Genomic DNA, 21,690 nt, shown 5'->3' on the forward strand with positions numbered 1-21,690 from the left:
CATCTCCCAATTTAAGTTCTTGGGACAATAAAAACACGTTTATTACTCGATTTCGCTGAAATACGGCACAATGGGCTGTATAAGGTTCTTCGGCATTCGTGTTTAATATGGTATGAATCGGTCTACGTATGGATATAGCTGGCAAATATATATACCAATCTCCCGATTTAAGTTCATAGGCCTATAAAAGCTGTATTAACCGATGAATTTGGTAAAAGGAGTTGTGTTAGACCCTTACGTAGCCTCCCTGAATGCAATGGAGATCGGACTATATTTAGAAATAGCTGTTACGGGTTCATAAATGATGTATTTTTCCCCGTTGTTGTTGTTGTAGCAGTTTGTTGTGTTCTATCTTTCGTCTGCTTGATTCTGTTGAGTGTCAAGACCCAGGAGATCTGCGACTAAGGTGGGGTGCGTCCACAGGGATCTGGATCTGAGTCGAGTGGGTCTGGCTGGGGAGTTAAACAGGTGACGCGTATCGTGTGGTCCCTGGTCACAATTGGGACATACATCTTGCACGTCGGCATCAACCCTTGGTCTGTAGGAGTTGAGGTGGCGGAATCTGCCGAACCGTAATTGAGCCACAACCACTCTGGTTTCCCAAGGGATGTTAATTTCTTCAGGTGCCATGGGAGGCGGTCGTTCTCCAAGGACTACATTCACCCGGTAGCCATTTACCGCATCTGCTACCGTGTCTGCATGAATGTTGTCTAGACCTGCTTGATATGCCACTTGTTCTGGAGGTTCTCTCTTGTAACGCTGAACATCACGCTCTAGATCATGTAGATCTACCTTAATTCTTCTGGGCGGTGGATATCTATCCACAAGATGATGATTTGGATGGTCTCTGCGTTATGTCTTCGCACTGGTAGGATCTTTGTCTCCTGATGGAGGTGGTCCACATGAGAACTGAGGAGACAGCCCGTCGCAGATCGGAGGGCGGCATTCTGACAGATCTGAATATTATACCACTGCGTGTCACAAAGCTGACGAGACCACACTGGCGCTGCATAACTTACCACAAACCGGCCAATTGCTTTTTACGTGGTCAACAAGGTTTCTTTGTCTGCACCCAAAGTGCTGTCAGCAAGTGACTTGAGGACCTTGTTTCTACTTTTGACTTTATCGCAAATTGCTATGGCATGTGGGGAGAATGTGTAAGAGCTGTCAAATGTGACGCCAAGTATTTTGGGACACTTGATGCTAGGAATCATTTCTCCATCGACCATCACAGTCAGCTCAGTATTCACCTTACGCGTATTTGTAGTGAATAATGTGGCTAAAGATTTGGTGGCAGATATCTTCAGATTTCATGCAGCGAAATATGAGGCAAGTTCGTTGAGGTAGGCCTATCAAGCTATCGCAGATGTCTTCAATGGGTAGGCGGCCTGATGCCATGATGATACAATCGTCCGCATATGATACGATCTCAATGCCGTCTGGAGGGGGTGTAATGGAGGATAGATAGAGGTTAAACAGCGCCGGAGATATCACCCCACCTTGGAGGACTCCCTGTTTCACTCTACGGTGCTTCGACTTCTTATCCCTAAATTTCACAAATGACTGGCGACCACACAGATAATTCGCGACCCAGCATTTCAGGCCTGGCTGGAGGGACGTGTTGGCGATGTCCTCAAATGATTAGGCATAGCTGACCGTGTCGTATGCCTTCCAGTGCCAAGAAGACCGTTCTATCACATGGCCTGGGCTGATTGAAACCACAGCAAATGTGTGCGGTGATGGCATGCAAGGCAGATGTTTTGCTATTTTGTCTTCGAAATCCATGCTGATGCTCGGTGAATGGAAAGTGACTGAGGTCCTGTCATCCCGTCTACCGGGATTCGAGAGTGACTTAACAGTAGACCACAGCTTGCCTACACCGGTGTCTTGGTTATATTGCTCCAAGTGTTCCAGCCACAAATTCCGCTTATGTTCCTAGACTATCCTATTTATTTCCAGATTGTGCTCGCTGATTCTACGTGGGTCCGTGCAACGAATCCCATCACGCTCGTCTGCGAGTACCACTACCTGCGCCGGGAAATTGGGCCTTACTTGGGGTATTCGACCGACTGGTATAAAGCGAGCGGCTGCTGCGCTAATGAAGTCTCGGAATTTCCTTTCGGCCACTACCATATCCGAGAGGGGTGCAATTCACTGAAGCGGCGATTGGTATACACTCTGAAGCCAGACCAATCGGCCTTCTTCTGATTGATGAACATCCCGCGTTCAGAGGTTATGAAGTCGTGTGGTCGGTAGTGAGAATTATGGGGAGGTGGTCTGACCCCAAAGATATGACGGCTTACCAGGATTCGTCACTCAGGAGATCAGGGGATGCAATGGAGACGTCTGGCAAGCTGCTGTACCTCGTAATCCTAGAGGGGGCATCCTCATTCACCGTGCAAAACGTGCAGCCTTCAATCTGCTCTGCCAAAGCTATGCCACGCTGGTCGTAACCTAGAGGAGAACGCCATGAAGTGCGATGCGCATTATAATCCCCTACGACCAGACGATTATGGCCACTTGTGTCAGGCTTGTAAGCTTGGCGATTAATTGGGACACAGCTACCAACCGGCGGTATGTACACGTTGTATAGCCCTATCTCGGCAGTACAGGACCTGACTGCTATCCCCATGCATTTCATGTTGGGGTCACTAGCGCCAGGCGCAGGCGGCGCTAGTGGTTACACCGCACCGACCGATGGTGGAGGGGGTTCTGGCAAACCGAAGAGAACCAGAGTTCGGGGTTCTTTTCGATAGCGGCACTGACCAGAAGCGCACGGAGAAGACACTCCCGGATATGCCTCTCCCATGACGAAAAAGACGAACACGTACACTGAGGCGGCAGCCCTTGCCGATGAGAGTTCCATCGGGTCAATCCGGTGTGTACAACCGGCTGCCATGGGATTTTCACCGTGCTATGACGAAATGTGGTTACAATATATATTCGAGGTGGTGTGTATCCAAAGTTTGGCCCGGCTGAGCCATCCTCAGAGAGGGAGTTAATCTCCTTACATTGCAGGACTGTTCGTGACTTTAGCCTCCTGCTTGTTATTTCCCATATGGCCATTTTATGGTCCGTAAAAATGTTCACACTCGACGTTTTGCGTTAGTACCACACCACCTCACGCATTCCGTGATCCCCCGGATTTCCGCCTGCAGGACCGTTTAATGGTCAGCCAGTGTAAAACCGATCTTAATCCTTTGATTCGCCCCAGGACCACTCTGTCCCCTAGCTTTGATCCATCCGTGGAACATGATCTTCCAGTTAGCAATACTAGGGTTCCGTCAGTCCAGGATTGTGCCGCTGGCAGCAGTGCCTCGCACTCGACCTCAAGTGTCGTCTCAGGTATCCGATCGGAAACCTCTTCCTTTCGTTCCATGTTTCCTATCATCGCCTCGATTATATCGTGAGCTGCTTCCATCCTCATTCTATTCTCCCATCGCCTTAAGTCTCATAGCCGCAGTGGCTGCTTCACATTTAATCGGTATGTCAATGGGTCGGATATCTAGAATAGTCTCCACTGCTCTAGTGAGCGTGGTTCTCGTCACTCCGCCTATGCAAAGACAACTTGTTATATGGTCCGTTGCACTTTTTCAGCAGTCCATCAAACTACTGAGGCGTAAGCCAGTATTGGTCTAATCACGCCTCTGTACAGCCAGTGGACTATCTTCGGATTCAGGTCCCACTTCGAGCCTAGGTCCTTTCTAAATATATAGTGGCCAACATCTATGAGCCTTCTCAGTACACTCCTGATTGTGATACTTCCAATTAGGTTTCGTATCCAATATCACTCCTCAGAATTGGACCTTGTCAGATATCGAAAGCGTTTTATTGAGGAAACGTGGTGCGTCAAATTGGCCCACCCTCATCTTCGTCGTGAATAGGCATATAGCAGTCTTCTCTGGGATAACATTGATAACATTTATGCCATATGCAAGACCCTTTCGGCCCTTCTGCATAGCTGGTTCCGATCCTTACCCCTAAGAAGTAGGGTAAAAACTGATTCCCGGATTTGACTTCTTGTGCGTCTAGAAATTGTCTTGAGCCCTAAAAGCCGCAGTTTTTTGATTTAGCTCAAATTTTGCACAAGGACTTCTATTCTGACTTCCAACATCCATGCCAAGTATTATCCGAATCGGTCTATAGCCCCTATACAAACCGATCCCCGGATATGACTTCTTGATTCCCTCGACGTCTTCTTGACGTCTCAATTTTCATCCGATTTAGCTGAAACTTGGCACACAGACTTCTGTTCCAACTTGCAACATCACTGCGAGATATGATCCGAATCGGTAAATTGTTATATCCCCCATGTGAGCCGATTCCCATATTTGACTTCTTGAGCTCCTAGAGGCCGCCATTGTCATATAATTTGACTGAATTTTGACACAAAGACTTCTGCTAAGACTTCCAGCGTCCGTTTCAAAGCCCCTTAAATACCGATTCCGTGATATGACTACTTGACTACCATTTCAACCGCAATCAATCCCCCGTTTTGGTTACTGTAAATACGAGTTGAGTTAGGTTAGGTTAGGTTAAGTTGAAAAGAGGGTGCAGATATTAATCCGCCCCATGCCATTATAGACATAAATCGAAGCAAGTAATCGGCTTGTTGTGCTCTGTATAAACTATAAAGTAACCTCTTAAAAGAAAATTTAGCAATTCCGTGCTACTTACAAAATCGTTAATTGTTTTCAATACCACTGTCCTTAGTTAGTTCATGTCTGGTATTGTGTCTCCACCTAAGTGCCTGTACCTGTTAGCTGCAAAAGCCAGGCAAAGAGATAGGAAATACCCCAACGTCTCATCATCTTCCCCACACGCCCTACACATGCTATCACTTGCCGCGCCGATTTTGCATAGGTGAGCTCGTAGTCCTATGTGTCCCGTTATGACACCATAAGCTATACTGACCTCCTTCTTGCTTCCTTTCAGTAATAACCTCGTCTTCTCACGATCTGGATCACCCCATAGGATTTCCGCTATTCTCTTTTGTATTTCGTTATTCTCTTTTTGTAGCTCGTCGAAATATTCGTTTAAGACCCATAAAGTATATATAAAATATTCTTAATCGACATAACATTTAAGTCGATCTAGCCATGTCCGTCTGTCGAAATCACACTAAATTTCGAAAGAGTAAAGCTAGCCGCTTGAAATTTTACACAAATACTTCCTATTAGTGTAGATCGGTTGGGATTGTAAATGGGCCATATCGGTCCATGTTTTGATATAGCTGCCATATTAACCGATCTAGGATCTTGAATTCTTGAGACATTAGAGGGCGCAATTCTTATCCGATTTGGCTGAAATTTGTCATGACGTGATTTGTTCTGAATTCCAATAACTGTTCACAGTATGGTTCAAATCGGTTCATAACCTGATATAGCTGCCATATAAACCGATCTTAGGTCTTGACTTCTTGAGTCTCTAGATGGCGCTGTTCCTCTCCGATTTGGCTGAAATTTTGCATGACGTGTTTTGTTATGACTTTCAACAACTGTGCTAAGTATGATTCAAATCGGTCCATAACCAGATATAGCTGTCATATAAACCGATCTGGAATCTTGACTTCTACAGCCTCTAGAGGGCGTAATTGTTATCCAATTTGGTTGAAATTTCAAACAACGGCTTTTCGCATAACCTTCAACATACGTGTCAAATATGGTCTGAATCGGTCAATAGCCTGATACAGCTCCAAAATAATCCGATCTCCCTATTTTACTTCTTGAGCCTCTAGAGGGCGCAATTACTATCCGATTTGGCTGAAATTTGGCATGACGTGTTTCGTTATGACTTCCAACAACTGTACTAAGTATGGTTGAAATCGGTCCATAACCTAATATAGCTTAGCTTTCATATAAACCGATCTGGGATCATGACTTCTGGAGCTTCTAGAGGGCGACATTATTATCCGATTTGGCTGAAATTTCGTACAACGGACCATAACTTGATATAGCTTTAAATCGCATAGCCATTCTTATCTTTTATCCTTTGTTTACCTAAATAGAGATAGTGGGAATTGAACCTGACAAATGCGATCAATGGTGGAGGGTATATAAGATTCGTCTCGGCCGAACTTAGCACGCTTTTACTTGTTTGTCTCTACACACAGCTAGCTGCTTTAATTTTCCAAACATTTTTCTTTATCCTTTAGCTGCAACGTTGCTGTCATGCTGCTAACCGATATTGTTGTCGATGGAATTCCCGGTATCGATTGGACTCTACATCTGCCATTGATGTTGCATATTCTATTCCTGGGCTTAGATCATAACCGCGTAATTGTACGGGAACATTGCAAGCAATTGTGTATGAACTTATTGGTAAGTCGCTCATATAATTTCATTATAATACCCCTTAAAGTTTAAGTATTCTCAAATTTGTATGCATGGTATTGTAAACTTCTTTTAATCTCAATTTTTTTTTTCATTTTTAATTTACTAGATTGTCTTGGCTGAGCACAATGACCACTTGACGGTGGCCAGAATACTTTTGAACAGTGAGACTACAAAACTTGATTTAGGTTTGACGGTGCCATCGTTGCCTGTGATTGATAATTACTTTACGGGTAAGTGTAGGTCTAAGCAATCATTTGAAGACTAAAGTCTCAAAGACACTTTCTGAAAAGTTATGGAATTTAAGGTTTTGAATGGTTATAAAGCATAATTGTTATACCCACCACCGAAGGATGGGCGTATATTCATTTTGTCATTCCGTTTGCAACACATCGAAATATCCATTTCCGACCCTATAAAGTATATGTATCCTTGATCAGCGTAAAAATCTAAAACGATCTAGCCATGTCCGTCCGTCTGTCTGTTGAAATCACGCTACAGTCTTTAAAAATAGAGATATTGAGCTGAAACTTTGCACAGATTCCTTTTTTGTCTAAAGGCAGGTTAAGGTCGAAGATGGACTATATCTTGATATAGCCCCCATATAGACCGATCCGCCGATTTAGGGTCTTAGGTCCATAAAAGCCACATTTATTATCCGATTTTGCTGAAATTTGGGACAGTGAGTTGTGGTAAGCCACTCGACTTCCTCCTTCCATTTGGCCCAGATCGATCCCGATTTCGATATAGCTGCCATATAGGCCGATCTCTTGATTTAAGGTTTTGGGCCCATAAAAGGCGCAGTTATTGTCCGATGTCGCCGAAATTTGGAATGGTGAGTTAGGTTAAGCCCCTCGATATACTTCTACCATATGGCCCAGATCGATCCAGATTTGGATATAGCTGCCATATAGACCGATCTCTCGATTTAAGGTTTTGTGCCCATAAAAGGCGCATTTATTGTCCGATGTCGCCGAAATTGAGGGCAGTGAGTTGTGATAGGCCCTTCGACATCCTTCTTCAGTTTGACTCAGATCGGTCCAGGTTTGGATATAGCTGCCATATAGACCGATCTCTCGATTTAAGGTTTTGGGCCCATAAATGCGCATTTATTGTCCGATTTCGCCGAAATTTGGGACAGTGAGTTATGTTAGGATCTTCGAACTTTTTCTGCAACTTGGCCCAAATGGGCCAGACTTGGATATAGCTGCCATATAGACCGATATCTCGATTTAAAGTCTTGGCCACATAAAAGGCGCATTTATAAACCGATTTCATTGAAATTTGACACAGTGACATATGTTAGGCTTTTCGACATCCGTGTCGCATATAGTTCAGATCGGCTTATTTTTGGATATAGCTACTAAAGAGACCAATATTTTGTTATACACAATTGATCAAAGACTTGTACTTATTAGTATTTGGTCCAAATCGGAATATATTTCGATATAGCTGCTATGGGGCATAAGGATTTTGACAAAAGGTAGTTTACATATATACCAAAGGTGGTGGGTTTCCAAAGTTCGGCCCGGCCGAACTTAACGCCTTTTTACTTGTTTACTGTATCCTACATCACCATTATGTATTCACATTTTGTTACGATTTAACCAATTATCTCGGCTTGAGTTTGTTTAGTCACAGTAAAGCCAAGTGAAGCTCAAATTATTCAAAATAAATTATCAATCAAAGAGATAGCTAATCACTAAAACTGACCACAGCTCGCAACTATGTTAAAATGAGAACTAACTAAAAGTATTTCTTCGGAAAAACTCAAAGCACAATGTGGCAAATTTACAGCCCTTTTAGAGCTCTTTAGAAAACTAAATGAAATCGTACTCCATACGCAGCTAATTCTCATTTTCCTGGGAAATTAACACTGCTTCTCTTTCACGTTGTCAATTCTATTTCAATTTCTTTTGAATACTGAACATTTGAATTCCATTTTCAGAATCTCATCAGGAATTCGATAGTTATCTCTACAATAATTGCTACATTGTAACAACAACATCAGCTGAGATGAAGCAGTCCTCATTGCCCACAACAACATCCACGTCGACTTCCTTGTACACCATGCAACCGTATCAGGTATCGACATATGTACACCATCAACCCCAATTTACTGCAACATCCGCTAATTTGCAGCCACAGGATTTGCATACAAATTTGCAACAGCCACCACCGATTAACCAAACATCGCCACCCATGCATGCCGCATCGGGCCAACAACAGCAGCCATCTACAGCGGGCACATCATCTACACCATCAAACTCAGCAATGACGCAGCATCAGCCACACACTACACAGCAGCAGCAACAAACAATGGTGCAAATTAATCCTAATACCACCGAAAACTCTGAAGTTCCTTTAATAATTACCGCTGACGAAAATGCCCCACCCCAGCCCGGACCATCCATGCCCATAGTGCATGTAATCAAAAGCCTGTTGAAATTTCTGGCTCAGGAATCGAGTCAGCCATTGTGGAATTATGAGGATATAACGGCAAAAGGTAGGTATATTTTAGTTTACCAAAATTAAAACCATTCCATCACAACAACAAGACATTTAATAGAATTGTTGTTAAATTTTAAAAAATTTAATTTTCGTACAAAATTTCAAAAAAATATTCTGATTTAATAGAAAGTTTTATTAAAATCGATTTTCCTGTAAAATTGTTTTGCAAAAATTTTTGCAGAATTCGTACTCTTTTAATGTAAACCTGATCTTCTGATCTCATAAAATCGGATTTTAATTACATATAGCCGCTATATAGAATGATCTCTAGAATTAAAGACCTGAGGCAATAAATTGCTCATTTTTCATCCGATTTCGATGAAACTTCGCACAGTGAGTTCTGGTAGATCTCTACCCATTTCAGTAAAATCGGATGAATTATGCTCTTTTTATGGGCTTAATACTCTTTATTGGGAGATTGGTCTATATGGCAGCTCTATCCATATATTATGCGATGTGGACCATATTTGACCGGAATGGGTAGGGGTCTACCGGAGCACACTGTGCCAAATTTCATCGAATTCGGGTAATAAGTGGATCTTTTATGACCTCAATATCGGGAGATCGGGCGGTTGGTCTAAAGGGCAGCTATATCCAAATATAGTCTGATCTGAACCACACTTCACAGAAATGGGTAGTAGTCTACCAGAACTCACTGTGCAAACTTCATCGAAATCGGATGAAAAATCACCAATTTATTGCCTCAAGATTTTACGTATAGAGATCGATCTATATATAACTGAAATCCCATTTTATGAGATCAGAAGATCAGGTTAATGTATAAAGAATACGAAATCATCAAAAAATTTTTGCAAAATGTTTATCTTGGGTATACCAAGATATCTGAAAAATTATAAATACCCAAAAAAGGTATTTATTGGGTTAATGGGTATTTAGCTGGTAGAAACCCATCTCTAATCATGAATCGTCTTACAATCGAACATTGGGCAATGGATTGGAAAAATGCGGCCTATGGTGGAGAATATAAAGGGTGATTTTTAGCTTTTATCTTTTTGGCAACACAGCTCACGCATCGTGTTTTGTTTCATTGTCAAACATCTTCAGTTTGGTCCGTCTTACAAACGAAGAACGCTTGCAAATTATTGAATTTTATTATCAAAATGCGTGCTCTGTTTAGACAGTTCATCGCGCCTTTTTTTCATTTTACGACGAAGCTCCTTTTTAGCTCAATGGGTACATAAATAAGTGGAATTGTCGATTTTGGAGTGAAGATCACTCTGACGCATTGCAAGAGCTACCAATGCATCCAGAAGGTCACAGTTTGGTGCGGTTTATGGGCTGGTGGCATCATTGAACCGTACTGCTGCAAAGGTGATGCGAATCGTAACATAACTGTGAATGGTGAGCGCTATTGTGAGATGATATCCAACTTTATTTTGCCCAATAAGCAAGAGCTTGGCTTGCATGACTTGTGGTTTCAACAAGACGGTGCCATATGCCTCACAGCAGGCTTAAAAATGTACTTATAGAGAAGCGAGTTCGGTAAACATTTTATTTCACTTTCGGGACCTGTTAATTGGCCGCAAAGATCTTTTTTTTTTGTGGGTCTATGTTAAAGGTCATGTCTATATAGACAAGTCCGCTTCAATTGACGAATTGGAAGACAAGATTGAAGTATTTTTTGGTGAGATACCGGCCAAAATGTTGGAAAGAGTATGCCAAAATTCGACTATGCGGATGGACCATTTGAGGCGCAGTTACGGTCAACATTTGCATGAAATAGTCCTCAAACATCAAATTCTCTTGAGAGGTTGATAGAGACATTTCTTAGGGCAAAGATTCCTGGAGATCGCCTGTCGTGGCAGCAGCATTCATATAGTAAAGGCAAATCCACTGAAACAACCCTTCACGGCCTAGTCGGCTACATAGAGGGTTCTATCGCTGTCAAGGAATATACAATGGTAGCATTTCTTGACATTGAAGGCGCTTTCATTAATGTAAAACTGACGTTATTCATGAAGGAGTTGGAGTTTCTAGTCATCAACTTTACCGTAACAAAGGCATCACTTCTACTCTAAGAAAGTTTATTAATAACTTACCTACTACAATATGCGTTACGGAAGGCTTGAGCGACACTTTGGAATATAGCCATTAACAATATATTGTCTCTGGAAGAAAAAGGTGTAAAAGTGGTTTCGTATGCCGATGACATGGCAATTGTGGTTATGGGATATACCAGCACCAGTACTAAGGTATATACTTCAGGAAGTTCTACGTGCAACAGCAAAGCGGGCTACCGAACGTGGTCTAGCTATAAATCCGTGCAAGACAGATAAAGTTCTCTTCAGCAGGAGATACAAGTTGCCTACAGTGGAACCTGCCTCCTTGGGTGGAGAGAATGTTGCATTTGCAGAAAGCGCAAAATACCTGGATGTTTTGCTGGACAGGAAATTGAACTTCAAATCCAACATTTTGGAAATGGCAAGAATGACAACTCTTGCCTTATACACCTGCAAGAGAATCATTGGCAAAAGTTGGGAGTTTAGACCACGTTTAATGCATTGGGTATATAGTGCTGTTGTCAGACCTATAATGCTATATGTTGTAGTGGTCTGGGGGACGGCGCCTCAAAAATCCACCTTCTGCACAATACTTAACCGAATCCAAAGGATGGCTTGTTTGTGCATCACAGCCGCACTGAGGATGACACCATCTAATGCACTGATTTTAATGCTACATCTTATGCTTCTGGACATTGTGGCTACCCAAATTGCAGAGACCACTGCCGTGAGGTTAAGGGAGCTTTCTCATTGATCATGTGGCGGCTATGGACACTGTGTTATCGTTGATACAATATCCGATGTTTCAGGTTTTTGATAAAAAGTACTGTACCACTATTGCTGATAGAACCGATTGGAACAACAATATCCATGGTAATAAAAGTTGCATAGACATCAATACGAATGGTTCTAAACAATACGGCTAGATGGGCTTTGGGGTTTACTCTGAAGAACTAGGACTGGTCATATCGAGAAAGTTATCCGACCACTGAAGTGTGTAACAAGCGAAGATCTTTGCTATCAAATAAGTGCTATCAAATGGCTTAGATATAATGTCATAACGATAATTGGCATAAATATCTTCTCAGACAGCCAGGCAGCCATTAAATACCTGGAAAACGTATTTCTGAACACAAAAAACGCCCTCGACTGTCGCAAATCTCTCAACGAGATGGCTGAACATTTCAAAATTCACCTTTTCTGGGTGCCGGGCCACAGAGATATCCCAGGGTATTCCAAAGTAAACGAGCTTGCGAGACTAGGGACTACCTTACACATTCCAGGGATATTGGAATCTGTGATTATGCCTCTAGCGACATGTAAGCTAAGTTTTCAGGACCAGGCCCGAAGGACAACGAATGATAGATGGTTACAAAGAGGAGCATTTCAAAGCTATGTGACTTAATCTAGACTTGAAGAGGTCTACTGCTTTGCTGTCACTGGCTAGAACACACGTCTCAGTCATTGTGTCCGTCATTACAGGTCACTGCCTAATCGGGAAAACCTGCTGACAGACTGAAGGTTGCCAGCAACGACTTTTGCAGAAGCTGTGAGGACATCAAAGAAGAAGGGATAATAGAACACATCTTGTATGTGTGTCCCGCACTAGCGGTCAGAAGGAGTTCCGCTTTAGCTTCTCATTTCTTTGAGAACCTGTCTGATTTAGCGGATGTGAACGTTCGCGAGTTATTAAGCGTTTTAAATCGATCTGGATGGTTCAACGGTATGAACTAGAAAGCATCTTCCTTATTCTGTTCCTGTGGTATCACAATGGCCGAAAACGTCTAAGTGAGTCTAATGACAGATTGCCACTTAAACCTAACCTAACCTAAATTATATGGACCATACTATCGGTTCAAATAAAGATTTCATGCATTCTTCTGAATTTTATCGGTTCAAATAAAGATTTCATGCATTTTTCTGAATTTTATGTGCTTTTTTACCTTTCCTATAGCTTTTAAAAAATTAACCTTTATAATTGGATCAAATTATAACTAATAAGATAAAATTAGATAAAATTTGATCCAAATTCGTCCTCAATTTTTAACTTTTTTACCAGACATATTTTGATTTATAACAACTATGGGCAATTTTTATTCCACTGTCTCAAGACTTAGATTTCTTGAATTGATTTTCGTCGCAAATTATGTAAAAAAAGTAAAAGCGTGGTAAATTCAGCGGGGCGAATCTTATATACCATCTACGATAGATCGAACTTGTCAAAATTTTTGCCCGGTATCTCTTTATAGGCAAACAAAGGATAATGTTATGCTATGCTATTGGAAGTATATCAGTTTGTGGACGGATTCAGGCCATACTTGGTTTGGATGTTGAAAACCATAGTGGAAGTCATTGTGGAAAATTTGGTCCGAATCGTTTCACAATTGCGCAGTATACGGACTCAAGAAGTAAAATGTGATGAACCGATTTGGACCATACTTGTCAATAGGAAAAATATCAATCGATAATTAGACAAAATATAAAATATCGATGATATCGGTAGTGCCATCGATATTTTGCCATCACTAGTTGATATGGGAGCTATATCCAAACATAAACCGATATATGTAGCTCATTTACAATCCCAACCGACCTACATTTACACAAAGTATTTGTGGAAAATTTGAAAAGCCAAGCTTTATTCCTTCGAAAGTTAGCCTGATTTCGACAGACGAACATGGCTAAGTCAATTCAGAATGTCAAGACGATCATGAATATATGCTTTGTTGGGTCTCACATCAATATTTCGAGATGTAACGAACAGAATGACGAAGTTAGTATACCCACATCCTATGGTTGAGGGTAAACAGTTTTTGCGGATTATGAAGAGGAAAGGGTAGATGGTAGTTTTTACTACCCTATTCTTGAAAGAGTGTCGTTTTGATACCCCTTTTTTAAGAAAAGTAGTTTGGGGTAGTTATTGTACCCTTTACTATGACAAGGGTAGTTTTGGTACTCTTTACTTTGACAAATGTTAATTTTGATGCCTTTTACTTTGTACACTTTACTTTGGCAGAGGGTGGTCTTTGTAGTCTTTCCTTTAAGAAACGGTAGGTTTTGTACCCTTTACTTTGACAAAGTGTAGTTTTTATACCCTTTTCTTTGACAAATGACAGCATTTGTACCCTTTACTTTTGATAAAGGGTTGTAGCCTTTACTTTGACAAAGGGTAGTTTTTGTACCCTATCCTTTAAGAATGGGTAGTTTTTATACCCCTCTGCACCTTTTCCCTTAAGAATGGGTTATTTTTTGTAACCTTTTCTTTAAGGAAGGGTGGCTTTTGTACCCTTTCCTTCAACAAAGTGTAGTTTTTGTACCCTTTCCATTAAAAAATGGTAGTTTTTGTACCCTTTCCTTTAAAAGAGGGTGGTTTTTGTAGCATTTCCTTTGAGAAAGTTTAGTTTTTTTAACCATTCCTTTAACAAAGGGTAGTTTTCGGGTACAAAAACCCTTTACTTTGACAAAGTGTAATTTTTATACCCTATCCTTTACTAAAGGTTCTTTTTTGTAAGAAAGGTTGTTACCATTTTCTTAAAGAAAGAGTAGTTTTTGTACACTTTCCTTCAAGAAAGGGGAGCGTAAGTAAAACTACGTTTGAAATAGTGTAGTTTTTGAACCATTTATTTTAAGAAAGTGCAATTTCTCTACATTTTCCTCAAATAAAGGGTAGTCTTCGTACCCTTTTTTTAAGAAAGCGTATTTTTAGTACCCTTTTCTTTAAGAAAGGTTAGTTTTAGTACCTTTTTCTTTGGAAAAGGTTAGTTTTTGTACGCTACCCTTTTGGAAATATAGCTTTTGTACTATTTCCTAACGGAAAAAGATACTTTTAGTACCCACCGGGAGGCCACCGTAGCGCAGAGGTTAGCATGTCCGCCTATGACGCAGAACACCTGGGTTCGAATCCTGGCGAGACCTTCAGAAAAAAATTTCAGCGCTGGTTTTCCCTTCCTAATGCTGGCAACATTTGTGAGGTACTATGCCATGTTAAACTTCTCTCCAAAGAGGTATCGCACTGCGGCATGCCGTTTGGACTCGGCTATAAAAAGGAGGCCCTTATCATTGAGCTTAAACTTGAATCGGACTGCACTCATTGATATGTGAGAAGTTTGCCCCTGTTCCTTAGTGGATTGTTCATAGGCAAAATTTGCAGTACCCTTTTCTAAAGGCAAGGTAGTTTAAATACCCTTTCCTAAAGGCAATGTAGTTTTAGTACCTTTTCCTTGGAAAAAGTTAGTTTTAGTACTCCTTCCTTAAAAACGGTAGTTTTAGTACTCATTTCTTTGGAAAAGGATCTTTTAATTCGCTTTCCTTTGGAAATGGTCGCTAGTACTCTGTCCTTTAAGAAATTTTAGTAGTTAAGTAGTTTTAGTAAGCTTTCCTTTGGGAAAGGTTAGTTTTGTACCTTTTCTTTTGGGGAAAGTGAGTTTTGGATGTTTTCCTTTTGGATAATGGAAGTTGTAGTACCCATTGTTTTGGAAAAGGGTAGGTTAGCTTAGGCTGAAAAGAGTGTGCGGATACTAATCCACCCCATGGAATAACACCTAAGCCAGTAGTCGGCTTATTGCGCACTCTAAACACTAAAAAGTTACATCGAAAAAGAAAATTTAGGTCAGGAAGTCCGTGCCACTTACAAAATCCCTAATTGTTTTCCAAACCACGCCCCTAAGTTCGTTCATGTCTGGTATTATGTCGCCGCAGCCGGGCAGTGTAAAGAGAAACGATAAACTAGTAAAAAATATTCCGTGTAAGAACGGCTGGAGATTTCTGTTTGAAATTTGTAATTATAAGAGCTGAGGTGCAAGCAAGATTGTGCGCATTTCAAGGCCCTAGCTTATCCGGGCGTCTTTTGACAAGCCCCTAAACTTGGTCACTTCGGTATTTCGAAAATTTGTTGGGACTGCCAAATGTTTGTTTGTGGTGCGATTACCATTATTTTGTTGGTGGACAATACTCAAAAATCCCTAATGCAATTTCAAGATACAGATTGAAAAAATTCTAGGACAATGAAATTTTGCATAAGATCTCGCTATCAGTTCCCGTTCTCACGCGGCATATTTTTTAAGAGTTTTTCGGTTCTTACTACCTTTCAGTAATAGCTTTATCTTCACACGTCTTAAGGACTATTTTGCTGTCCATAGCGTTACATGCGCTTTCGTCGCCTACGCCCTCAACTCGGACGGCGTCGACCCGAAAGACTTTGGATTAACCCATTTTATTGGCGGCAGTTCCGTCTTTCACTGCCAAATAATCTGCTTTTTTATCCCCCCTTTCCATGCTATGGTCCGGCACCCAAACAATGCAGATTGTGCCATTTTCGGAGAAGGCGTTAATCTCCTTCATACACTCGAAGACTGTTCGTGACTTTGCCGTCCAGGTGGTTATTGCCCTAATGGCCGAGTGTGAACATCTTTATGGACAGTAAACTGTCCATAAAGATGTTCACACTCGACGTCCTCGCGTGAACGCCACACCACCGTACGCATTCCGTGATCGCCCGGATCTCTGCCTGCGGGATCGAATTGTGTTCAGGCAGTCAAAAATAGATCTCAGTACCTGGGTTCTCAATGAAGACCCCCAGGCCCACTCTGTCCACTAGCTTTGATCCATCTGTATAACACGATCTCCCAGCTGGCAATACTATGGTTCCGTCAGTCCAAGACTGTGCCGCTGGCAAGATGGTACTCTTGCTGTATGTCTCGAGCCGTGTGTAATACAGTATACTTCCGCTTTTTTACGACGTGCTCTGTTGTAAAGTCGGCGGCCTCTTCCTCGATGTTGCGAATCTCCCCGGTCATCCAGGCGTTTTCTTAGGCTGATTTCCTTTCTCGAAGAGGACAACTATCTTCGAAAGGCCCCACTAGTGCAGTCGTAATCCTGTTGACATTGTCGTCAATTTCTTCTATGCTTGGAGAGTAGTCTTCCAAATTTTGGCCAATTGGTTTTCAACTTATTACGGAAGCTTATCGCATTCGGCGGTGGCCGTGCTATTCTAAACCTACTATGTTATTAGGTCGTTAGTATTCAAGAACTCTGCCAGGGCTTGGCCCCGCTTATTAGTGTTGGTACTACCCCACAAATGTGGTGAGCGTTCGCAACGCTTTCTATTAGTACCTCATTTCCTGTCTGTTTTGCTTTCCTCACCCACCGTTGTAGCTCCGACGTGGGTGGCGGTGTCGAAGAATCGAAAGTCAGATAAAGTTATGGCAGGTATGCTCCACCTTTACCCTGTCTCATCACTGTTGCATCCGACGTTGACAACTATGGGGAAAATATATAATTAAAATTTTTATGACAAATAACGCAGGTCGTCGGCCGAGTACCAGTGTTAGCATAGAATAATTGGTAGTTGATATGGCTCAGTCCAGAAACTTTGTTCCCTGTCGTCCATGGCTACTTAATTAAGACAATATGAATCTTGCCTTTGCTGATTTTCTCCGTCAGAGCGTGAGTGGCGGTCTTGCTCCGGTGGAGGTTTATCTGGATGACCCTTAGATGGTCTTCTTGGGAGTGGGTGATAATCTCATCGTGTGCTCTCTGTTCTTTAGGCTGCATTGAGTTTCTCGTCACTGCACTGCCTGATGTTTTTAATATTAGGATCTTATCATATCCTTGTCTTCCGAATCTTGAGAAAGTCGGTAAAGGTTCCTTCATCGGGTTCCTGTTCGTTTGGCTGTATTGAGTCTACCGTCCCTGCACTACCTGGTGTTCCAATATTAGGATCTTTGCTTGTACTAGTCTTCCAAATCTTGATTAAATGGGTTTCCCGGGAGAAGGTGATGGTTCCATCGTCTGCTGCCTGTTCTTTAGACTGCATTGAGTTTCCCGTCACTGCACTGCCTAATGTTACATCATTAGGATCTTTATCCATCATAGTCTTCCTACTGTTCGTTAGGCTGCATTGAAACTCCTGTCGCTGCAATGCCTAATGTTTCAATATCAGGATCTTTACCTATCCTAGTCTTCCTAATTTTGAAGTCGGTGATGGGTCCATCGTCGAGTCCCTGTTCGTTAGGCTGTGTTGGGTCTCTCGCCATGGCACTGCCTGATGTTTTAGTATTAGGATGTTTGATTATCCTAGTCTTCCCAATATTGAGAGAGACAGTGATAATCTCATCGTCGGCCCCCTGTTCGTTAGGTGGTATTCTGTGTCCTGTCACTGCACCGCCTAATGGCTCAACATGAGGAAATAAGCCTATCGTAGTCTTCCCAATCTTGTAAAAGACGGCCTTGGTCCCGTTGTACGACATGCCTTTAGTCTAAGCCAAACTTGTTACGGAGACTTGATCAATGCACACCAAAAGGAGAATTTCAACATCCTTCTCCTCCATGTGGAAGACCTCCCATATCTCCATGACCAAATTTTGGTTTTGTTTGTTTAAGATTTCCGTCATTTCAAAACCATCGACTTTCTGATCTGGGGAGTTTTGAGTGTGGACCACCTTCAGAGTTCAACACATGTTCGATAAGCCGTTCGTTTAACAAATGCCTCACCTTGGACCGACGATCTGGTAGAATCCTACCGATGCACAGCCGTTATCAATCGATGACTGCATAAGTCATCTCATCTCTGTTGTGCTTTTTGCCACACTGGCGTAAGAGGGCGGCCCCTTACCTTCTTCAAAGACCATCTTCTCCTTCCATAATGGCTACGGCGTCCTTTTGAAAACCACAGTCCTCCATGAAGACTCAGAGGCCGTGCGCGCTTCCTTCGTTCCTGTTCCGACTTTGACTTCTTCCGCAGGACACTATCGATTCAAAGAGTACTTAAAAGTGGGGACCTCTATTTCTTCTTCATGGATTTAGCAGTGTTATGCTCTTCGGGAGATCTGATTCTCTTTCCAGCTTCCCTAGAAGTACCTGGAATGTCAGTTCTATCTCTTCCAGCATCCTGCACTTTCGCCCGATTGCGCTGCCAGTACATACTCCTCCGTCTCCTTCTTCGTGCTCCGGATCGCTTTCTCGGTCCTTTTGCTAGAGAAAAGCCCTCGCTAACTTCTTGCGTCATCTCACTGCCCTTATCTCCCGATTCGGCTGCGGTGACCGTTTCATTGACACTGTCGCTGTCTGCCTTTACATAAAGGCTGGGGGCGAGCTGCCCATCTCTCTAGTTTAACCGTATCTTCCTCATTCCTTAGGCTGACGACTTGTTGTGCGCTTGCAGTATTACTCTCGACTACAGTTGCCTAGGCACCCACACCTATAGGAGGGGAGGACAACTTGCTACGGTCTGATGCCACGACCGCAGCTGATGGGTCTTTGGAGTCCATTTTGAACCTACTCCAAAAGGCTTTAAAAATTAGGAATTTTAAATACCCTAAGTCTTTGTTCGAAAAAAATCTTAGAGAAGTTTCTTTTACTTTTGTCTCATCATTTTCAGTTTGGTCCATTAAATCCGCCGAGCAGTTGAGTTGCTTCCTTCGCCATATTGTTAAGGTGTTTTCGGATAGCTATCTGCAGGCTCGCATTGCCGAGCGCTGGGCCCAGACGGCCCTGCAACTAGGCCTCTCTTGTTCATCGCGCCATTATGCTGGTCGTTGCCTGCAAATCTTTCGAGCTCTAAATGTGCCCATCAACTCACGCATGTTGTCTGACATATTATCACGTCTGGTAGAAACGGTTGCAGAACAAGGCGAAGACATGCAAGGTTATGTTACCGAACTTTTGCTTACCCTTGAGGCAGCAGTCGACAGTTTGGATTCGGACTTTAGACCCTTGGATGTTATGAAGGACATATTCAAAAGTACACCAAATTTGAATAACAAAGATGGAGGTCCCAATTCCATACTGCCTGGTGGTAAGAAATCACCCTCAGGCATGACACCTCAATCACCAAATTTCTCGGTACAAAGTCATGCTCGCAGCACCAGCTATTCGGTTTCATATTGTGCACGAAAATCGACAAATTCACCTTGCGATAAACAAGTGGAACTGCGTAATCGAAACACTGGCATAGATATGGAGCGTAATATGGCAAAATTTGGCATAGTCAGTGGTTCGGCATTGTCGCGCTCTCGTAGCGCCCAGAGTCTGAAAATGCTGGGCGACACAGCTACACAGGATGATAAAATGACAATATTGGCCCAATTGTTTTGGCTGTCGGTGTCCTTGCTTGAGAGTGACTATGAGCATGAATTCTTGCTGGCCCTGAGACTGTTAACAAGGGTATTGCATCGATTGCCCTTGGATCGCCCCGATGCAAGAGATAAAGTGGAAAAATTGCAGCAACAACTGAAGTGGACTGGCTATCCGGGAGTGCATGCTTTGCTGTTAAAGGTAAGTTGTGAAGCTCTTTTAGTAATTGCTTTTAATTATTAGCCAATATGAGTGCGGCTGTGTTGCAAAGACTTGGCATTCGTTGCTCTTTGTTAAACAATTTTTCGCAGAAAGTTATTTTCTTTTTTTCTTCTTCTTTCTATCCATCTAGGGTTGCACTCACACAGCCACATATGAACCCACCATAACATTGCTATCGCAATTTGCCCCTTTGCTCAATTTGCCTGTTTGTGATCCTACACAAAGCTGTGCATTCCCCATGAATGTCATCGCATTGCTACCCTATATGCTGCAACATTATGAAGATGCCAACGAAATTTGTATACGTAGTGCTGAAAATATTGCCCAAGTTTCCTCGGAATTGGGGGCCAAATTGGAAAATCTTGGCACAGTCATGACTCTCTACAGTCGCAAGACATTCTGCAAGGAATCATTCCAATGGACCAAATGTGTGGTCAAATATTTACACGACACTTACGCCCACATGGGGTTGCATATGTTGGCCTTTCTCATTGAGGTATTGGAAAAGGGACCACAACAAATACAAGTGCCAGTGTTGAATGTCATCCATTGCATGCTACACTATGTGGATCTGTCAGCTCCACAGGCCCAGACAATCAACTCGGATTTATTGAGGGCGATAGGAAAATATTTGGAGGTAAGTTTATTGGTCAAAAATAAAATACAATAATCCACATTTATACACCCATCACCATTGGGTTGTTGTTTGCAACACATCGAAATATTCTGGGCAACCCTTTGCAGTCTTTGAGAGCATTATTTCCTCCGTTGAAGTGTTGTATGGTTTTAAGTTTTGGAACTTTTTCCCTTAAAATATCTCCGGAAGCTATAAGTTCCGATCCGGACCATTTTTGGTTCGGATATCGACGGGCCTAATAAAACTCACTATTCGGAATTTCGAAGAGATCTGGTAATAAATGCGCCTGTTATAGGCTTAAGACCCTAAATACGCATATCGGTCTACATGATAGCTATATGTAAATATGATCCGATATAAAGCATATTCGGGTCGGATGTTGATGTTTCAAATTTCAACAAAATCAGAGAAAAAATGGGCCCTTTTATGGTCTTTAGACCCTAAGGCGGAAGATCGGTCTGTATGGTAGCTATATCTTAATATAGGCCGATCTGGACCATATTCGGGATATACGTTGGGAGCCTTGATACAGCTTACTGTTCCAAATTTCAGCGAAGTCGGGTAATTAATGTGCATGTTATAGGCCTTTGTCCCAAAATCGGCCAATCGGTCTATATGGCAGGTTTATCCAAATATGATCCAGTCTAGACCATTTTTGGTTCGGATATTGGCGGGTCCAATAAAACTCACTACGCCAAATTCCGGGCGTGAAATCGGGCAATAAATGCTTCTGTTATAGGCTTATGATCCTAAATCGCCAGATCGGTCTACATGACAGCTATATCCAAATATGATCCGATCTGGACCATTTGTGCGAAATCCGGTAGTAAATCGGTAGCGTCTGTTATAGTCCTAAGACCCAAAAATCGGCAGAGCGGTCTTTTAGTACTTATAT

At 42.3% G+C, this 21,690-nt stretch overlaps 1 protein-coding gene across 5 annotated transcripts in view; it reads left to right on the forward strand.

Annotated features, from left to right (window-relative positions):
• LOC106084960 (protein furry) overlaps positions 1-21,690 on the forward strand; it is a 470,149-nt gene that overhangs the window by 426,151 nt on the left and 22,308 nt on the right. For all 5 annotated transcript variants that reach the window (XM_059360195.1, XM_059360193.1, XM_059360196.1 and 2 more), the window contains 5 exons: positions 6,155-6,320; positions 6,442-6,565; positions 8,281-8,838; positions 19,242-20,137; positions 20,289-20,795. In XM_059360195.1, coding sequence (XP_059216178.1) covers positions 6,155-6,320; positions 6,442-6,565; positions 8,281-8,838; positions 19,242-20,137; positions 20,289-20,795 — 2,251 coding nt within the window. The remainder of the gene's footprint in view (positions 1-6,154; positions 6,321-6,441; positions 6,566-8,280; positions 8,839-19,241; positions 20,138-20,288; positions 20,796-21,690) is intronic.

This window comes from Stomoxys calcitrans, chromosome 1 (genome assembly GCF_963082655.1).
Source record: "Stomoxys calcitrans chromosome 1, idStoCalc2.1, whole genome shotgun sequence".
NCBI classification, from domain to species: Eukaryota; Metazoa; Arthropoda; class Insecta; order Diptera; family Muscidae; genus Stomoxys; species Stomoxys calcitrans.